General features: G+C 39.8%; 1 protein-coding gene across 24 annotated transcripts in view; it reads right to left on the bottom strand.

The window, feature by feature from the left end:
* The window catches only part of Fggy (FGGY carbohydrate kinase domain containing), a 414,685-nt gene that overhangs the window by 196,979 nt on the left and 196,162 nt on the right, over positions 1-21,544 (bottom strand). For all 24 annotated transcript variants that reach the window (XR_009227386.1, XR_009227389.1, XR_009227391.1 and 21 more), the window contains one exon: positions 16,227-16,355. Coding sequence is in view for 15 of the 24 variants with exons in the window: in XM_058581509.1 (XP_058437492.1) it covers positions 16,227-16,355 (129 nt within the window). In the remaining 9 variants the exon portion in view is untranslated. The remainder of the gene's footprint in view (positions 1-16,226; positions 16,356-21,544) is intronic.

Raw genomic sequence — 21,544 nt, 5'->3', positions numbered from 1 at the left:
GCAGAGAGAACACTTTTATTCCTAGGTATTTGATATTCTGATATTATTATAAATCAGGCTATTTAAAAATTATTTTCTAAATGGTTATTTCTGCTTAAATTGAGTCTTGTATTGGCTTTTTGATGTAACAATCTTGCCAAGCTACTAGCTTGAATATCTTACGTATATATTTTTAAACTTTTGTGTGAACAATTCTGTCATATGTGGCATCAGTTTTGTCTAATTTTATACTTTTAATTCAGTTTTCTTCACTTTTGCATTGGCAAGGTCCTACAATACGATGTGAAAAAGAAGTGATAAGAGGGAGCACCTGCAGAGTTTCACATTAACTGTAGTATTGGCATTAGGTTTTTTTGTTTGCAAATACCCTTAATCAGAATAAGATTAAATTTTACCAAAATTAAATTTTAATAAAATTAAATTTTACCAAAGTTCATTTAAAAAACAACTACTAATCTAATCATGTAATTTTTATCTTTTACCCTTTTAATATGAAATTATTAATTTTTCAGAAGCTAAAATAAACTCACTTGAGGTCTTTTAGAGGTTCTGAACACCTCTTGACCATTATCTCTTCAAAATAGCTTCTGTTTTAACAAAGATTCTGGGATTCCAATTATACATCTACTTGATAGGAACTGCTGTGTATCTTGTATTCTTTTGGGGTTTTGTGTATTTTCCATCTTTCTAAATGTTATGTTGAGGTGAGAGTAACCTTTTTCTGACCCATGTCCCCTTCATTCTTTCTTTCAGGGGTACTGTTTGTTGTTGACTTTATCCCATCTGTTCAGTTCTGAATCACAATTACTGCATTTTTAGCTCTAGAATTCCTACTTCTTTAGTATACTTTGCAGCTCTCTGAATTCTCCAGACCATTCTATAATTTCTTGAACATATTAATCACAGATATTTTAGAGTCCATATCTAATATGGCCAACATCTGGATTGATCTTGTGTGGGTTTACTTTTTTCCTTTTGATTTATGAAAATTCCTACATTTTGTATGTTTAAATTACTTTTTATTGGATGCAGATATTGTATATGAAAACTCTCAGATATAACCTGATCCTCTGATTATGTTATTTTCCTTTAGGAAGGATATGATTTTGCTTATTGCAGTTAACTGGAGGAGGAATAGATTAATTGAATTTGTCCAGTGGTGATTCAAAGCTGGGCTTTGGCCTTTGTAAAATTTGCCCATTTCTAGTTCACCTTTACACCTGGGTCCCAGCTAAAATCCCACAGCATTTATCAGTATTTTTCCTCTCTTGTGATCGCTACCCTCAAATTTTTATCTTCCAGCTTTAGCCTGCCTAAATTGATGTTTTGCTTCTCAGCCTCTGAGCTGCAGACTTGACACAAGAGTGCAAAAGGCCGGAAATGCTGAGTCCAACTCAGCTTCTTTTCTGTTCTTGGTCCCTCAAGTTCCTTACTGAGAAGCTCTCTGATGCCTGCATCTCTCCCTTTTAAGGTCCAGTGCCACTCGCTAATGAAGGGTCAGTCTAATAGTTTGTCCTCACCACAAACTATTGTGCCTCCTCAAAGAACATAAAGCTTTGCTTCAGATAAGTCCCTTAAGGCAATCTTCACCTCCAGTTCCTGGGGGGAGGGGGGGAGGGAAAAGGAAGCACAAACTTTTAACAGGGTACTCAAGGACTCCTAACCTGACTCCACTTATCTTGATAGTCTCATCTTGCAGGAATCCCTTATAGATACCATGTGTTTCAGCTGAGTTGAGGTGCTTACATTGCCCAGTCTTTTTCAGTGTCTTCAAAGATGCTATCTTTTCCACCCAGAATACTGTGCATTCCATTGCTTCTTTTGGAGAGCACACCTATTATCTAGCTTCAGTTCAAAGGCTGCTCCTTTCCACTTTCTGAAGGGCCATGGAAGCTGACCTCTGGGGTTCTTCATTACTAGTGGTGTGACCTTACATAAACTGGTGGAGTGGATATGAAGATTTTATGAGTGACCTTTCCAGCCATTTTTGTCACACTGAGGTCCTTCAATGAATACTAGTGTCTTTGATTTTTCTTTGCCTTTCTATTTCAACTGAAAATGACTCCTCCCATTTACAAATTCCCATAGAGCTTACTCCATATCTCTATTTCTTTGTATTGCATTTGCCACCATAACTGGTCTAGCACTTAGCATACTATTAAGCAATGTTGTTCATTCATGAATATATTCATTAATTGACTGAATTAAGCTCTGATATCTGACATTACAGAAAGAAATATGACCAGATTTCATTGTTCACAAGAAGCTCAGTCTAGGTGGAGGAGTCAGTAATGTAACCATGTGTTGAGGTGTTTAAATGTTACTGTCTATGTGTTACATTAAATGATGGAGATATGCACAACAGGACAGGGTTATTAGGCCAGATGCACTAGGCTTGGTAATAATGTTACATCACAGTAAATGATGCATGAACTCCTTTTAAGAGCCACATTATTAGGGCATATTTAATGTATTACACTGAATTCAATTGTGTGGGCTTTTCTTTACAACTTTCAGCTGTGAGAAGCCTGGATGCAGAAAGTGAGGAAGGTTTTCACTCATGTTAGTGATACTGGTAGGAGATGTCCCCTGCAGGGTTTCACAGCGGGTGAGTCACAGGCTGGTACACTTTTAACTCTCTAGACTAAATTCAGCCCAGGAGCCTATAACAATATGTAACAAGAGCCTAACACACTTTTTAAGCAAAATATAAGTGCATTAGCTTTCCCTGTACCTGAGCTTTTGAACTAAAATTTACATGTATTCTGTCTTTTGAATTTTGTTTTTTAAATCATCTACAGCTAGCTTAGTTAAAACATTGGCTTGGGTGACGCTATATAATGGTAAGAAGAATAGCACTGGGGTCAGACAGACCAAGGTTCTTTCTATGCCACCACATTAGCGGAGCCTGAGTAAGTCTCTTTCTTATCTTTAAGTGGAGGGTGGGGGGTGGTGAGAGTGCACATAGCCATAAGCCTTGTTGTCCACATCAAGTAGCATCAGGTATATACACAGGTAGTATACAGCTCATGGTAAGTGTGACAGATTGCAAGATCTCTTTAACTGTCTGCCTTGGAAACAAAAGTTTTAAAATGCAGTCTTTTCATTAGTCTGGATTCAATTTGTCTCTTTCTGTATTGTATATAGAAAACTATGTGTACGTGTGAATGTGTGTGTGCTAAGGACTGAACCCAAGGCCTCACACGTGTTAAGCATGTGCTCTACCACTGAGCTCTATTCCTAGTCCACAAACAATTTTTGATTGCAACCAACTGGAGTTTAGGACAACCTTTTGCTATCTTTTAAGGTATCATTGGTGAATCCATCAGGATCACATGGTGGCTGATAGAGTGTACATATTCAGGAACCAGTTAAAACTACTGATGAGTCACTGGTGAGTTGGGGAACCAATAATCTGCATTTTAACTAGTTCCTTGGGTGGCTCTGCATATTCAATTTGAAAAGTGCTAAACAAATAACTTTAGAAATAAGATTTTTTAAAAAAACTTTAAAATACTTTTTTGGTTTGGTTATCCATAATGGGAATTCAATTTACAATAAATGAACATGAATGCCATATTTTCTCATGTTGTCCCTTCATATATTTTCCATTCTCAGTCTCTAGTAAATAGTTATTTCTAACTAAAATGGGAAGTCATATGGGAAAATTTGTCTTTGCCACTAACAAAATGAAGACGGGAACATAAAAAGTATAGGCAGAGAAATCCAGAAGTCTTTGGAAGAATATTCTTCAGCTCAGACGACAACAATCAGGAGGAAGTGCTTTACATTTTCTTTTGGGTTTTGAAGAATGGAGAAGAGATAATAGGGTAAAGAGGCAGGAATAGAGACAAAATTCCCCTTATGGAAGACAGAGGCAGAGACGGGAGTGGGGATAAACCATGGGGCTCAACACTGTCCACCCTCAGACATGGCAGATGAGAAACAGGAATGGTGAGAGAAGGGAGTTCAAGGTGAGGGACAGGGTGTCCTGGCCAGGCAGTACTCTACAGATAGATAGGTCTGGCTGTGAGGGTGAACTGAGGAGTGCTGTAGAGAGTAGGTCACTCCGAAGTCCTCCTCAGAGCCTGGCAAAATAAATACTTATTCCACTTAAGTGAGCTTTGCTCTATGCTCAAAATGAGAAGGTATTTACGTTTTACTGCCTTAACCATTCCTTTGAGTATCACTGATTAGTATTAAAAATCATAGATGTACTTCCAAAGACACATGCTCAATGTAGAACATTCCATACACTTTTCACATCAGAATCATTGCTAAGGAAGCTACCTGAATAGGTAGGGTTGAGTCAAATTAATTTTAGCATCTAAAACTTCTTACCTTGCTAATTCAAAACACTCTACATTCCGGTTTCCAAACTGGAGTAGCTGACACATGGACTGCTCATGAAGCATCAGGAGAAGGCATCTTTATAATAACCCTGGGAGCACTCTTCTCACTCTTGATGATAGAAGAGAAATCTGAGGCACAGAGTGGCTAAGTACAATGTAGGAATCTGAACCCAGGAAATGGCTTCAGAGCCCACATGGAGCTCCGCAGGTCCTATCTTCCTGGCTCACTCTCACTGCTTCCCTCACATACACAAATAATGGTTTGCCACATGGAAATGCTCCTTGACTAAGTCAGGACTTCTCACATTCCTGGGCTTTGCACATGCTGTTCCTGCCTTCTAAAATGCTGATCCCAGTTTTAACTTCCTAAGCAACACTTTCCTAACTTGTCCATGCAGAGCTGACTGATCCATCAGTATGCTCCTGCAACATGTTCCTCACCTTTTAAAGGAGCAGTGTGCCAGATGTACTGATTGTTCTGAGGACAAAACTCTTCTCTCCACCAGCTGCTGAGAACCTGAAGAAGGAACCAAGCCCTCTTCATACTGGTGTGCCAGTGCCCAGCACATATCTGAGTAAAGTCTCAGCCCAATGCATATTTGCTAACTACATTAATCTCACCTTATTTCTTATATGATGAAATGCCTCCTCAAAAGTCACCATTCTGGACTGAAATTTCCTGACCTCTCTGTATCATGCACCTCCTGGAACTTTCTGTCACTTTATACAGATCCATTCTTTGTGACACTTGGTGGCACCTGGTGCAAACACATGCATGCATATCACATACATACCATACATACAGTCATGTGTCACATAACAGTGGGGAAATGTTTGAAGAAATGCATTGCTAAACACTTTCATCATTGTGTGAACATCAAAGCTATACTTACATAAGCTAAGATAGCTACAGTGTCAGTAGACAACCACTGTCATATATGCAGTCCATCATGATCTGAAACATCATCATATGGTGCATGACTGTATATATATATATATACATATATATATATATATACATATATATATATATATATATATATATATATACACATACACACATATGTGTGTTTTTACATGAACAGAGATGTTCATACACATATTCATAGATACATATGTACACATATACAGAATATATAAAGAGACATCAAATATATGCATATATACATCAGACACATAAATACACACTTAAATACAAACACACATACACATAGGTGCATGTATATACTATATACACATATATAGTCATATACACATGCACACATGTTATACACAAGCACAAGTACATACACATGCAATACACATGGCATGAAGACCATGTGCATGCACACATAAACACAAGTGTATATTGCATATAAACACATGGATATGTGAATGGCATGTATGCACAAACACATACATACACCAATACAATAAATGTACATATATATGCTTATATAAGAGTTTATGAACTCCCCCAGAAGGCTAGAAGCTCTATAAGTAGAAAGCTGTCTTTGTTTATCACTGTATCTAATCCACCTAAAACAATGCCTGACACATAGGAAGAGGGCATCACATAGAGGAATAAATCTGAGTTTCTTTTGTCCACTAGCATCATTCACAGTGTACTTCTACTGAGATTACCTCAATCACAGCTGAACATACAGAATAGCTTTGCCAGGCACTGTTTATAATACTTGTCGTTCATTTGTTCTTCAAACAGCTCCACGAAGTAGGTGTTATTTTTATTCCTATTTCACAGGTGGGGTAAGTGAGACATGGAATGTCAGGTGAGTTCCCAAGGAGCAGAAAACAGGCTGCAGAACCAGAATTTAAATCAGTTATGTGTCCTCACAAGTGTGCTATGTGACCTCAAGATTTTAAATTATCATTGTCTTCAGAGAGCCATACTCTTACATCAGGGTCATATACAGAGCATACATGAGGATTAGCATTATGGAAAGGCAGGAGAGAATGCAGTTGAATGATACAACTGAAGACTAGTATGGCCTCCCCATATTCCAACATTTCCTTCTCAGCTTCTATAGATGTCTACACTGGCTACAGAAGGCACTCAGGCAGTCCTCAAGATGCTCAGTGTGGGGAAATTAAAAAATTATTTCTCTTTGCTCTTTATAATGACTTATATGAATGAATAATTAACAGAAAATTGAAAACAAGGAAATGAATCAGGCCTACAGAGACATGATAGGGAAGCTGTCAGCAGCTCAGATGTGAGGTTGCTGCCGTGGGACAGTAACTGGAGATGTGCATTTTCTCACCATCAGCTGCTGAAATAAGCGGCCCAAAGTCAACAGTAGGACTCAGGGATAGTATATGGGTGGGAAGCACCACGTGCAGAGTTTCTGTGCCATGAAAAACAGTGGCCTTGATCCTACTCTTGCAGCCTATGACGCAAGTGCAATCTTAGACTCTGGGCCCCCAAACACTCTTCAAGCAGCCATCTACCTTTTGAACTTGGAGTGGGAGGTCCTCCTAACAGGTGGTTGGCAATGTCAGAACCGGGGGCTGGGTGATTGTGTGTTTTTGCTTTGGTTCCCAAGCTCAACAAAGGAAAATGGTAACTCATATTCTCAGCCACATGGGAGAATAAGTGGAACCTGCTGGGTAAAAATTCCCTCAGCAATAATAAAGTTCTGGAGCTGATGAGATGGTCAGAGATGAGCTCAAAATCAGGGCTCTGGGCAAAGGAACTGGCAGGGTCAAGACACTCTGCTGCATGCACCGGCAGTATTGTTCACTGTGGGATGTGGAGGGGGCAATGAGCAGAAGTGAAGCATGGCAGGGTCAGGTGGGTTTGAGTTTGGATCCAACCTTTCTGGGTCTATATCCTTGGGCAAATGCCCTCACTTCCTGAAGTGTCAGTTTCTCGACCATTAAAGGAAAGCAAAACTACCTTCCTTGTTCCTGGGGGTGATGGTTTAAAAATGGCAAGTCACTGCACATAGGAAATTAGTTAATTAAATGAGACTCACAAAATTGATCTCAATATAAATATTAGTGATCTCTGTAACACAGAGAAAAAAAATAACAGCTACATATCCCACTCCCAGCCTGCTTTAACAAGCCTGGCTTTATTCCCCATACTGGTAGAAACTAGACTTTTGTGCTTCTTTGAGTATCCTTTATTAAAGTCACTTCCTCACTCTGGGCCTCATCTTTCTCATCCATGAAATGGATCTAGAGAATACCTACCCAGAAGAATGCTGAACAGACATAATTACACAGATACACTTTAGTTCGAGTACAGGCTAACCTAAGGAAAGGCACAGATATATCTGTACACATAAATACAATAGCCAGGGTGACTAGGGAAAACCTCATGGGCCTCAGAGTTAGAGAGACTTGGACCCAGAACTTCTATCATTTATTAACATGTTACCTTGAGCAAGTTATGAAACCTTGATTTCCTTGAATGTTAAATGTTGAAAATAATGGTAGCTCACAGCATGTTGTAAGCTGACAATAGTGACTATTAAAGTACCTAGCCAAACACTTGGCACAGAATACATGTTCAATAAATGGCAGCTGAAATAAAAATAACAGCTTTGAGTTCTTTGGAGCAAACTTGAATACCAGGTGTTTTTATTATTGCCAGCCTTGAGGGAGACTCTTTGGAGCTAAGTGTAGATTGTGACAACAAAACAAAGAGACTTATTCATGTGTGGCTTAGAAAAACTAATTTACCTATTTAATAGCCACCCATGATACTGACTGTAGTCATTAAATGGGATCTTAGGTATGGAATAGAATAACACAGCAGGAATCATTCTTTTCCTAATTTGGAGATGGTGTTACATAATGGCGGAAGGGCCCTGGCTAATGAATTAGGATGTGTAGGTTTTCAACTGACAGTAATTTGCTGGTATAACCTTTGATGATTCACTGTGTCTCTGGGCCTTGGTTTTCTCATCTACAAACTAAAGAATTTGGTAGAGAAAATCTGCGAGCAACTTTTTAGTTCTTAAACCCATTATCCAAACAGAGTGTATGTATCAAACAAAAAAAAATGTTATGATTTCATGGCAAGGTCACAGCTGTGCACATTGAATTGTGTGACACAAGATTTAAAGAGGGGTGAGATGGAGAGCCAGCTGTAACCTTGAGGTCCTGGATCCCTCCCAGCTCTCTGTCCACAGGGTAAAAGACTGGTGTCCAGCTCAGGCCTGTGCTCCCTTTCCAGAGAAGCACACCACTCCAAAGAAGCCTGGGAGCCTGGGAACATGAAACACACAGTTATCCTCCCCCCACATCTCCTCTTTGCCCCTGCACTACACAAGCCGTGCCATGCTCACACAGCTGCAGAGGTCTCAGGCAGTGCTGGTTTCCATGAAACCAAACCTCAACTTAAAACAATAAACTTGAAATCGCATTAACAAATTCTTCCTCCCCCTTCTGACTTGCATCCAGGAACTCCTCAAGATGTCCTTGCTCTATCTGCTCGGGACTGGCACGGCTTTTCTCCTTCTAGATTCCCGGCACAACTTTATCTGTGCTCCTAATCCCCTCCATTTCTTGCACACAGTCTGCCTCTTTGGACTCACCTTCACTCTCTTTTGGGTAAGCTCGCTCCTACCCCCAGCTCTTGGCCAGAGCCTGGGCCTGGCTCCTTCACAGCACAGCTCTGCTTTGGTCTGATTTGCCTCCTGGACAGTTGAACATCACCACTGCTTCTGACCCCCAGGTCCTCAGTGCCCACTTGTCTCCATAGCTGTCTCCTCTGGATACCAGGTGATATTTTCTGCACTTAGAATCAGATTCCCAGGCCTGATCCCAGACATTAAGACTCAGAACCTTCAGCAAGATCTGGCCTGTTCATCTATATTTTTCAAAGGCTCCCTCACCCAGAATTAGCAATCGCTGTTTCTGCGTTTTCAAAATCCTCATATTTGTTACTTTAATTATCAATGAATTCACTGATGTACATGTGGGCTGACTATGTGTGTTCTATGCCAAATGGTAGGCATACAAAGGGGAATATGATTTGGGGGAAAACTAAAATAAGTATAAAGCAATTGCAGAAACAGAATAGGGAGGGATTGATGTTTTCCTAAGAGTGAGATTAAGTTTGGAGACATTTCAATAGTGGGAGTAACAGACTTGAGTGTTGACGGATAAGTACGATTGCCTAGTTGGGTTGGGGAGAGGAGGTTCCCAAACCATGAAGCCTGTGAGCAAAGGAGAGTGTCAGAAAGGAAAGAAGGCCAACTGGTCCAGCGAGGTTTGACTTTAGTTAGATGGATGGCACTGAATTCATTTTGTACTCCCTACTCCTCAGTATTCACTTGGATTTCCTTATCTCACAACTAATTTCATTGAAGAGTTAATGTCACAAAACATAAAAAGTATTAAGATAGTAGCAAAACCCTTATTTTGAGTTCTGCTTTTTAGCTTCTATAGGAACAGACTGAATGAATAAAGGAATATAATATCCTGAATGTATTTCAGAGTAGAATAGGGTTTCTCAACTGCAGTGCTGTTGCATTTGTAGCTGGATAGTTTTTTTCTGTAGAGGGGTAGCCTGAGCAGGCTAAAATGGTCATCAGCATTCCCGGCCTTTGCCCACCAAAAGCCAGTACTGTTTGCTCTTTCCCAGATATGATAAACAGTGTCTTCAGACTTCGGCATATGTTCCTCAGGTGGTACAGTCACTCCTGGTTGAGAATTACAGATCTAGAGCAAAAGAACATGAACTTTGGAGTCAAACTCAAGTTCAAATCTTGCAATATGACTGTACTTGTGTGACTGTGGGACTGTTATTCTTTCTGCCTTCAATTCAAAGAGAAGCATCCTCAATCTTATAGATAGGATTATTGCAAGGAGTGGGAGATAAAGTATGTGAAGCTTGTCCTTGGCACAGAGGAGGCAGATAAGAAATGGTCAGAGTAGCAGTAGCATCAAGAAGAACAGTGGGTCTAATTGTTCTTATTAATGATTCTGCTATTATTAAAAATAAAGCCTAATTAAAACTTAAAAGTGATAATAAATAAATTTTACTTTACCAAGAAGCAATAACAGGACAGGAATTGTTGTAGTTATATTACCAGACATTATTTCCTCTAGGAAACCTTTCATAATTCTTCAAGTCTCAAGTTTGAGCCCTCTTTGTGGCTTGTCTAAGCCTTTTACATTGGCACAAATAACTGAAATTTACTTTATGTGCTTGTCTGTTTTCTCCATTAGACTAAATCTCCAGGAGTATACTTCTCTCTCATATTTACTTTATTTCCCCATTGACTAGTAAATTTGCTTATCAATACGTACTAATTAGAGACTTTCTTTTTTCAAGATTTTTACTTGCTCAGATGGTATCTTAAGTCTACTTAAGAGTAGATTGCATCACATATTAGTAGATATGCCATTCCATATAATACAAGAGTAAAAAACATGAACTCTGGAATCAGATGGTATGGGTTGAATCATGCATTGCCACTGACTGACTGTGGACAGCTTAGACAGTCTCAGGGGCCTTAATGGTCTCATTTGACAAGTGGAACAAAATAACAATATGTAAAAAGTTGCTTTGAAACTAAGCTTGGTGGCATGAGACTGTAATTCCAGCTACTTGGGAGGCTGAGGCAAGAGGATCATAAGTTTGAGACCAGCCTGGGTAAGTTAGTGAGATTCTGCCTCAAAATAAATGTTGAAAAAGAGCTGGGATGTAGTTCAATGATAGTCCGCTTGTCTGGTATGCATGAGACCTTGGGTTCAACTCTGTACTTCCAGGAAATTTTTTTAAAAATAAGTTGAGAACAAAGTGTAAGATAAGAAATAAAAATCTTATCTTATCTTATCTTGGACCTACAGCTGATTTGCCCAGAGATCTCTGAAACTCAAGTGTTCCCTCATCACTATGAGGGTACACATACCAGTCCTAACTGCACTTCAGTGTTGCTATCAGGAGCTATTCTATGTTGAACACAGACGTGTTAGTAATCCTAATGTTTAGATATGTAGGATTTTATTCCTAGTAAGTATGTTTCTTAGTCAAACATGACAAATATATATGTGTGTGTGTATTAATGTATATGTGTAAATTAAAAAATAAATTAATAAATTATGTAATTTATATATATTCACACACACACACACACACATATATATATATATATATATATATATATATACACATATGTATATATCTTATAAATACTCCCCCAAATAATCAAGCTAAGTAAATTTGCTGTCTGTCTACCCATTCTTCTAGAACACTAGTAATGGTAAGATAAGAAATTGGTGTATTTTATTGCTTATTTGAACACACTATGCTTTGCTCTGGGAAGCACTGATCAGAAACTCTTTTCCAAGACTAGTTGAATAAATTCGTCTGTCATTAAAGAAAAAAAAGAAGAAAAGAAATTCAAAATCCTTATTTTGGTTCGACTCTGCAACTCAGATGAGCAGTTTTTAAGCCAATACAACATCTGGTCCAGATGAGCAATTTAAGCCAATCCAACATCTGGCAAAGAATCCTGTATTGTTCATCAAAGAGTAGTGCTAAACCTAGCCACAAAGTTTGCTCTTGGCCAAAACCTGCTAATGTGGTGGGAACACAAAGGATGGAGATTTCCAGGCACCTAGGAGTTGCTTAGGGAGTGTACAAACCAGACTCTCTTGCTCCTGGAGAACAGAGCCAGATGTAACTTCTATATAAGGACAGTTGCCTCTATAAGGAGAGGTTACTATATCTCTCAGCTGAAATATCCACCCCCTATGGAGGAAATGCCATTCATTCATTTACTAAATATGCAGGTATTTAGGACCCTCTATGTGCAAACCACTGCACAGTTGTGGTTTATGAGGATAAAATGGTCATGTGTTAAAGGGGTTAGGAATTAGATGAAACAACGTTGCACATAAACATGCAAACACAAGACAAAGTAAGAACAAAGAAGAAAGTGTGCTTCAGCCAGCTTCGAGAGTCAAGAAAGACTTCCCAGAGAAACAGGTAGCATCTTCAAGATCTGATGGATAATCAGGAGTTTGGTCAATAAAGAATAACAACTAAGAGAGGGGCTTAAGAGAGAAAACAGGTTGTTATTGCCTCTCAGGATAGGTGGGGTGCTAAAACCAAGAAAAGACCTGGAACAAAGTTAATGCTATTTTTATAAGCTAGAAAAATACCACCAGCAGGAGCCCTGGCCAGAACCACCCCCACAAAGTGCAAACAAAGCTACTCCTATCTTCTGGCTGTCTGCTGAAGAACTTGCTAACCAGCACCTTAAGAACAAAATGTTCTTCTATCTTTGATTTCTATTCCGGCAAAGTCCTTCCTCCTTGTTTTCAGAGCTGGAAAAAGCATGAGTGAAGTTGTGCTTGCTCCTATGATCTGTATCCTCCCATCCCAGGTTCTCTTTGGGCATAGAGTCCAAGGTAGGTCATACTAGGCTAGCACTGGAAGTGACCACGGTTGTCAGAGCTTGTTTGCGACAGGCATGGCTGGCCTCCAATTCCTACTTCAAAGCTGGGTTCGTTCCTGACTGGGGATCTCTTGACACAGAGTGCATCCAAGCAGTTCCTGGGGCTGTTTCTGATCTTGACCAAGACAGAATCTTAAAGCAGTGAATCCTGCTTTCTGTGATAGATGGGTAGAGGAAGAAACTGAGGGCAAATTCAGAGAAGGCAGAGGGAGTCCAGCACCTCTGGTCCTTCTCCACATGTCTTGTCTTAAGAATCCAGTTCTGGTAAGACACTTCCTAACAGGAAACAACTTCCTAACAGGCAACATTGTTTATGAAGCTTCTACTTTGTGTCAGGCATTGTGGTTCTGGAGTGAGGAAATCAAACCTCATTATTGCATGCTTACTATGTGCCAGTTAGTAGGCCAATTGCTTTAACTATTTACATTACCATTTCTTATACCAATCCTATGAAAAGATTGCTAGCTCTTAATATAGAAGAAGAAAGGAATATGCTAAAAGGCACACTGTGTGTAGGCAGAATAGGAATTTAATCCAGATCTTCAGACTGTGTATGGAATGCCCTTATCACAGTGTTACAATAAGTCTCAGAAGATTCACTATCATAAGAGAACACTATTAAGCAAGCCAGAGAATTTTCTCTCTGAAAGGAATAGGAGGAGTTCTATGGTTTGTTCATGATGATAATCTCTGGTTTCCAAAAATATAGCTGATAGGGTTGCATGCACTTGATCTTTAGTAAATCTTTGGTTTGACTAGTGGATGATCTTTTTAGGACGTTTAGGCCTCTCTTATTCTTCACATCTTGAGAGGGTGGAGGCAAGGTGGAAAATGAGAGGGAATATTTGTTCTATGGCTCCTGTCTTTCCCAGATATTCTGATCCTGAACTGGCTATAAGGTGAAGGGGAGAGAAGTGGTATAAGAAGGATCAAACTTGTTCAAAATTGTTAAGTAGGGATTTCCAATCCTGTGTGACCAAGATCTCCCTTCCCAGCTATTGCTGGCACAAAGCTCAAGTCCTTAAAGAATCTAATGTCTTATCCTATCTTTCCACTTAAAAAACTAACTTTTGGAAAACATAGAGGAAACTCACTGACTCAAGAGCATTTGTATTTTAAAGGGAACAAAAGGTCTAAGCCAAAGTGTCTACAGGTAAAAATTCTGTCATTGAGCATCTCTGTTAGGACAAAGCCATGGTCACCTGGAAGTCTGTCCTACTGAAGAGCACAGAAAGTCCTAAGGAGAAGTGAGAAGGTGTGTTTGGCACGTCCCTTACAGAGGTCTGGGACGCCAACAAGGAAACGACAGTGCCTGTTGCTCCTGAGTGCAGCCTTATTTCTTTCAGCACATGGATAAGCAGCCAAGTGCTTGTCACCTGGATGCCGGTGGATGGTTGAGACTGTCGCCCCAGGGACAATTGCAAAATCACAATGAAGAAAGCTTCCCTGGAGTCTTCTGTGATGTAGAACATCAGGATTACTAGGGATAGGAGCACTCCATGTCCAGCTGGACCTTCAGTTCTCTCTGTGATTGTGCTTAAAAACCCAAATCATGCATTCTGACCAAAAGCACACACTGCTCACACTACAAAGTGCTTTGAGACAAACACCCTTGCCTATAATAGGGCTCCATTATGTACCTCTCGACCAGTCACACACACTCTGCTTGTTTACTATTTCTTAGGCACTGTGCCAGAGCCTGAGGACAGAAAGATGAACAGGACAGACACGTTCATAGATTGATGAGTGCCATACTGTTTCTGCAAGTCTGTGGACCATGCAGAAGAACAATCTGTCACAGAAGGAAACATATCAGCCTTTACTGTAAGTTTAAGGCCATTTTACCTTATTCTTGCCTTAATGAGACTTTATTTAGTAAACTTATCAAGCACCTTTAAAAACAAGACATAAGGCTCAGCATTGAGGAGTCCTCAAGGAATTCACAGTCTAGTGGAAAAGATAAGCAGATAAATCAGAAACTAAAACACAAGGTGATCATTTCTTCAAATAAATAGAAGTAATGAAAGAAGCACAATCCGGAGAATTTCTTAATATATCTGACTACTCCATGGAAGGATATGCAGAGAAGAAACCATCTGAGAAAGGATTTCAAATTAGAGGAGTGAGAATAGTATAGCTTAGTGGTAGAGTGCTTACCTATGCATGATCTCCAGGATCACCAAAAGGAGAAAGAGAGAGACTGAGGTGGGGGGAGGTGTCATCTACCTGGAAAAGTAGAGAGCTACTGTGGTGTGTGTGTTCCCTAAAAGTCATCCCCAATGGGACAATGTTGCCCAGGCTAATTCTAATCTCCTGGGCTCAAGTGATCCCCTTATTACCTCAGCCTCTCAAGTAACTGGTATGCCACCAAACCTGGTCAGGTTTTTGATCATGATTCATAATAAGAAATTCATTTCCTTCATTGCCTAGAATACACACACACACACACACACACACACACACACACACACACAGGAAACAGGTCCACAAAACAGTGCTTATCCTTACTATATGAGATGTACTCTTATGTGTTCTACTCTGTTCTATTCTATTAGATCCCATTCTATTCTGAAATTCCAACAGTCATGTCCTCTTTAACTCATGCCATGAACTATGAACCACAGTTCATAAAAGATGCTATTAGAATGAAAGTCTAGGAAATATAGAAATAACTACAGGGAAGGGTAAAGGGAGAGACACTGAGAGAGAGAGTCAAATTACCCAAAAAGAAAAGAAAATTGTACAAGGAATGTGGATAAGAACAAAGTCACCACTTTTTTCAATAAATCTTTTTGACTTCATGTGTACTTTCCACTAAAATTTGACATTTGTTTGTTTTATTTACTTATTTTGGTGTTGGGGATCAAACGCGGGGTCTTACATTCACAGCCTGGTTTGGTTTTATTTTAAATTCAGTTTCCTAGCATCATGCCATGACATGGGAAATGCTCAATGTGTATTTGAGAATGAATTAATGAATGCACAAATCACAGATTTTAGAGTTATATATGAGATGAAATCAAGACTAGTACCAAGTAAACGGATATATGATAAAAACCAAATATTATAAGAACAAACCTGTTAGACTTACAAGGTTTTGCAATACTATTAGAAAACAGAGTACAGTAAGTGCATGGTTATCAAACCTACTAGACAAAAGTGAACATGTGCTTTTCAAATTTCCAATAAACTGAAGAGCCATCCAGACACTTATTCAGATCAAGTTTTTATATTCCTATGTTGGAAAAGTTAAGAATATATAAATAGGTTTTATATTGGATGAAAAGGTAGGTCTATAATTCTATCCAAATGCCTATCTGTGAAAAGGCTTTTCATTATTACACCTTGACTCACTAGTCCTTGACCTTTGCTTTAAATACACAAAATGGGTGTCTTAGCTCTGCTGAATGTTCCACTTGAACACAGCTGTTTGTGGCATGGAATAAAAGATTACCTAGTCCTCCGGCATGGGCATCAATGAGCGAGGCTGCCACTGGGACCCCGGGGCGAAGGCCAAGCTCCTTTGCAGCCTCTGGTGTGAGCCCACTTCCAAGAGAAGTTCCGGGAGGTAGCACCTGGTTTCCTGAGCAGACATGAGAAAAAACAAACACTCATTAGTTTGGAAAACATAAAGGCAAACAGAGGTTTTCTTAAGAGAACTTCTTTGTTCCTTCCTTCTTCCCCTGCATTTTCTCAGCTTCACAAAGATAAAAATCATGCAGCCATGAAGAGTCCCTTTGCTCGTTTGGTGACCCAGGTGAATGGCCTTGGTATGTTTGGGTCATGCTTTGGGATGGTTTGCAAACTAGGAGCTCCAAGGTGTCACTCATACCAGAGAAAGATTCTAAGAATGGGAAATTATATAAAAAAATAAAAATACAGTGGCCTTTTAGAGACTAGGTGAACATATATTCCTAAACAATTTGAGAACACTTATTTGTATAGTTCTTTCTACTAATGGATAAGGGAGGGAAGTATTTTGCCCCAATGAAGAATTTCTTGAAAGTTTTTCGAAGCTGAAAAGAGAGCCTAATCTAAACTTGTAAACTTTAGAAGGCTGCTACTTATACAACCACAGAGTACAATTTTATTAATGTTCTTTGGACTTGTGAAATGCAATGACCCTGATATTTCAAGTGACCTTGAATTCTTATAGTCAGCCAGGCCTTCAGTTAATAATTTATTGATTGTCTTCCTTTGTGTGAGTATTGTGGGGCTGTAAAAGGCAGTACATGCTCCCAACCTAGTTAGGAAGATGAGATAAGGACACAGAGAACCATGTGAGCCAGAAGAGAATGAAATGACCCATCTGTTGCCAGGTATTTAAGAGAGGCTGAGCCCACTCCTACCCTCTAAAAAATTCTATAATAAGGTTTTCTCTACTGTAGGGATTAGACAGGCATTGACCCATAAATGTGTTAAAGCCCCTTTGAGACCCAAGATTCTGGAATTCTAAATTGTGGTCAGGAATTTTTTGGGTGCCAAGGTACCCCAGGACTTCTGAACACAGAAGTTATTGTGAAGATAAGAGCAGGGCAGAAGGTGAATGGCTTAACCATTCTCTTCTGAAGGGAGACAGAGCACCTGCACAGCACTATGTTTATCCATTTTAACTAGAGAGCTTCTAGCACAACTGAATGTGAAAAAAGTGTAGCCAAGAAGACTGAATCTTCTTCAGTGGCATCTGAGCTTCTTGGTCCAAAATAGCTGCTACTGGGCACATGTGTATTGATCACCTGAAAATGTAGCTAGGATAACTGAGGATCTAGGTTTTCAATTTTGTTTGATTTTAATTAATATTCATCTAAATTTTTAAAACTGATATTGAATTCAATTACTGAAAAACTCTATGTCTGAAACAACCTGGGTAGACACATCTATTCTTTCAATAATAACTTAAGTTATCTAATAAGTTATCTCCCACAAAAATGCAGTATATGAACTGAGATATGCTAAGTAGAAAATATATACAAAATACCAAAGATTTTAGTCTAGAAAAATGAATGTCAAATAACGCATTGATTTTTTTTAATCAATTATATGTTGAAATGATATTTTGGATACATTAGGTTAAATAAGATATAATACTATTGATTTCACCTAATCTTTGTTTGTTTGTTTGTTTTTGTTTTTGGTATTAGGGATTGAACCCAGGGGTGCTTTACCACTAGCTGCATCCTCAGTCCTTTTTATTTTTTATTTTGACACAAGATCTCACTAAGTTGCTTAGGGCCTTGCTAAATTGCTGAGGCTGTGCCTTGAACTTGTGATCATCCTGCTTCAGCCTGCCAAGTCACAGATATTATAGATGTTCACCACCATGCCTGGTTCACTTAATTTTTTTAAACTTTATCATGGCTGCTGGGAAATTTAGTTACATATGCAGATTATGTGAAATGTCTATTGGATGGTGGTCTAGAGGACAAGGTGAAGATGCTGGAGTAAGGAGGTGGAGGGAGGAAAACCTCTAGTCTGCATCGAATGCAGAGGGTAGCAAAAGCCTGTAAGAGGAGACTTGTGCCTCTGGACACTTTGGTCTTGGACAACATCTTAACTATGTCACTTCATCTGGTGAGTGATACATAATAGACATCATTCTAGTAACGAGCACTTCTAAATACATAATAGTCATTTTCTCATCTAATTTTAACAGCACACCTCCATGAGGGGTACAGTAGTACCTGTACTATCCCCCATTTCAGAGGGACGGGGAAATGGAAATTTAAGATGAAAAGTAAATTCACCACAGTGGCACAGCTTAAGAGCTGGAGACTGGCATGGATTCTCCTTTGACGGAAACAAAAACCTATGTTCCTATTCACTATCTTACCACTCATGGAGCAGGTATTGTTCTCAAGTGTATTTTGAAAGAATGAAAGAATCCAGAGAAGTAGTTTTAGAACAAAAATTTTAAAAATAGCACCATTTGGAAATCTTGTCCACTAAATTCATTTATTTTTTTCTTTTTGGTTAAAGGGTTAATTTTCACAGGAAGGTCAAATGGAATTTGTGTTCCACCTTTATCCCCAATCTCCACAAACAGTAAAGGGGTGATTTTCATTAAATAAGCTCCAGACAACATGAGGATTAGCAGGGTGAGGCATTCTTATCTAGAGTCATTTAGAAGATTTTTTAGTTTGTGTGAGGTGGATTTGATTGAGGATCCTCTCTGCTCACAAAAGGAGGCTGCAGGCCACAGTAAGGCACACAGTCCTGGGCAGTCGGGCAGGAAGTCTGTGGTCTAATCATGTGTTGTAGGATGTCATGTGCTGTAGGTAGATGTCTCAACAAAGGAACCACCTGGAGCAAAGACCAAGGAAGAAGTGAGGAGGCACCTGTGCAGGAACTGTCAAAAGGGGCAGGTGAACTGGTGCATACGCTGGGAGAGAAGGGTCAGAGATGAGGGTGGGAGGACAGGGTTGGCCAGAGAGCAGGCTTTGTCAACCCTACTACTATGAATCTCACCACCAAGACCAGCAGAGTCTACTGAAAGAGCATTACTGTGGGAAGAACCATGACACCGTATTTTAGAAAATTTCTGGCAACGTTTTAGGAAAGGAAGCCCGGAGTTACAGAAATAGCTCTGAAGCCATTTTGGTCATCAAAGACGGAAAAGACAGGAGACTTAAGATATGGATACCTGGGATGGAGGAATAGAGGAAGAAATGAGAGATTTCATGAAGCAAGAAGTATCAGGTCATGGTGGTGGTTTCCATATTGGGAGTATGGAAGAAAGGATGATGTCATAGCTTCAATGCCCCTTCAAGGAAAGATTTTCTGCCCAGCCAAGGTCACCTGCCAGACTCTTCAGGCCTGATTTAGCTGCAGAGATTGGCTATGCTTAGGTGAGGCCCTTTCCAGGGTAGCCACATGCCTGAGGTGACTCAGTAAAGCAGAAGCTGAATGGCTCTGGTAGCACCACCCTCTCCAGAGCACTCCACTGGGTTGACCAAGGTTCATAGAATAGCAACACTTTCAACCTCTCCCCTGCCCAATCCTATTCCCTCCTCCTCTTCCTCCTTTCACACATGCCTATCCCTAATAAACATTTTATACTTCCCAATCTGTCCAAGCCTGTTTCCTGAAAACCTAGCCTAGGAGGTGAGCCAGTCTTCTCAGACTAGTAGTCTAGAAATGAAAATAAATATGCACAAAGATGAACATCTTTAATTCAACTAGAATCACTGCCTTCAGGAATCATCTAACTGGACCTACAAAAGAGGGAGCTTTTGTTTATCTAGAGACTGAAGGAAATAGCTTGGCATAAGAGAGGATGGTAGAAATAGGTAAGAATCTGAGAAATTACCCCCTTGAAATTATACTTCATCAGCCCAAGGTGCACTGAAGGGACTAGAGCTGTCAAAGGCCACCTGACAACTTCCCCCAAATAATCCTTTAATCCTTATTTCACTTTTATTCTACCATAAAATTAAGTAAATCACAGCAAGCTTTTTTTTTTTTTCCCAGGGTTAATCAAGATTTTATTGGCTCAGCACTTGCAGGTTCTTCTAGGCTTCATTCAGTCATTCATCCATCAATTTAACAAATATTTCAGTAACAATGATTATACGATGGTCCATATAAATTTCTACCTAACACATGCCAGGATCTAGGTGCTGACACAAGGAAAAAGCAACTCTGGTATCACACTGACATTTGGTACTAGGAAGATGGAAAACCAAGTGTGTTAGTATTCTTTTCATCACTGTACACAATATACCAGACAAGAAACACTTCAGTCTATAGTTGGACCATGTCATCACTCTAGGATTGAGATGAGGCAGAACAACATGGTGGAAGCATGTGGTGAATCGAGCTGCTCAGTCCATGGCAGCCAAGAAGCAAAGACAAAGAGTGAAAAAGAGAGAGAGCCAAGGGCAAAATATAAATTCTAAAGGCTCACCCCTGATGACCTACTTCCTCCAGCCATACCCTACCTGCTTAGTTGTTGAGGGCTGAAATCAAGTCAAGATGGCGCCTGGCACTTTGCCAGGAGGAGTGGTCTGTGAAGCAACGCCAGCGAGCCATTAAGATGATGAGGATTCCTTATTGGTTGACTGCAATATCTAGTTTATGTTAATTGAGTTAAGCTGTGTGTAACTAGTTAAGTATAAATACCTCTGCTGTCCTGCAATAAAGCGGCTCCCGCTGTTTCAATCTTCACAAGTTGCTTATCACCCCCTGGTTATTTTGCCCAGCCAGACTGCGGCACTTAGTGTTATCACCCTGTACTGAAGTACTTTTTTTAATCCATCAGATGGATTAATCCACTGGATTAAGTTACAGCTCTCAAAATCTAATGAGATGAGCTTTCAGGGGACACCTCATATTCAGATCATAACACCAAGACACTTAGGACTATGTAGAAAATACTAGAAAGGTGGACTGTACGTAGTATTCCCAGAGAACTGAGGAGAGACCTGTTATGTTGGTCCAGGAGGATGAGTGATCCTCAAAGTTAATATCACACCTGAGCCTGCAGTGGAAAGACAGGTGGGGGTTGTGGATTTCAATGTTAGAATGCTATGGGGAAGTGGATGCCTTTGGAGAAAGAGGTTGGTTCACTGTAGGGGTCTCTAGGGGGTAGAGATTGAGGCATCCTGTCTGTTAGAAAGCTGGACACCAGGGCAGGGCAGAGGCAGCAGGGGTAGCCTGCACAAAAGGGAGCAGATGACTTCAAGCCCAGCAAGGCAGCAAGGACCTGCCAGCATACAGCTCTGTGCACTCAGATTTATTTTTCAGTAAAACTGCAAGGTAAGAAAGGATAGTATG

Source organism: Marmota monax, unplaced genomic scaffold (assembly GCF_021218885.2).
Source record: "Marmota monax isolate L192 unplaced genomic scaffold, Marmota_monax_Labrador192_F-V1.1 WCK01_AAM20220418_F8-fsc00023, whole genome shotgun sequence".
Classification (NCBI taxonomy): Eukaryota; Metazoa; Chordata; class Mammalia; order Rodentia; family Sciuridae; genus Marmota; species Marmota monax.
Note: the sequence above shows the minus strand (reverse complement) of the source record. Positions and strands in the feature narration are given on the sequence as shown.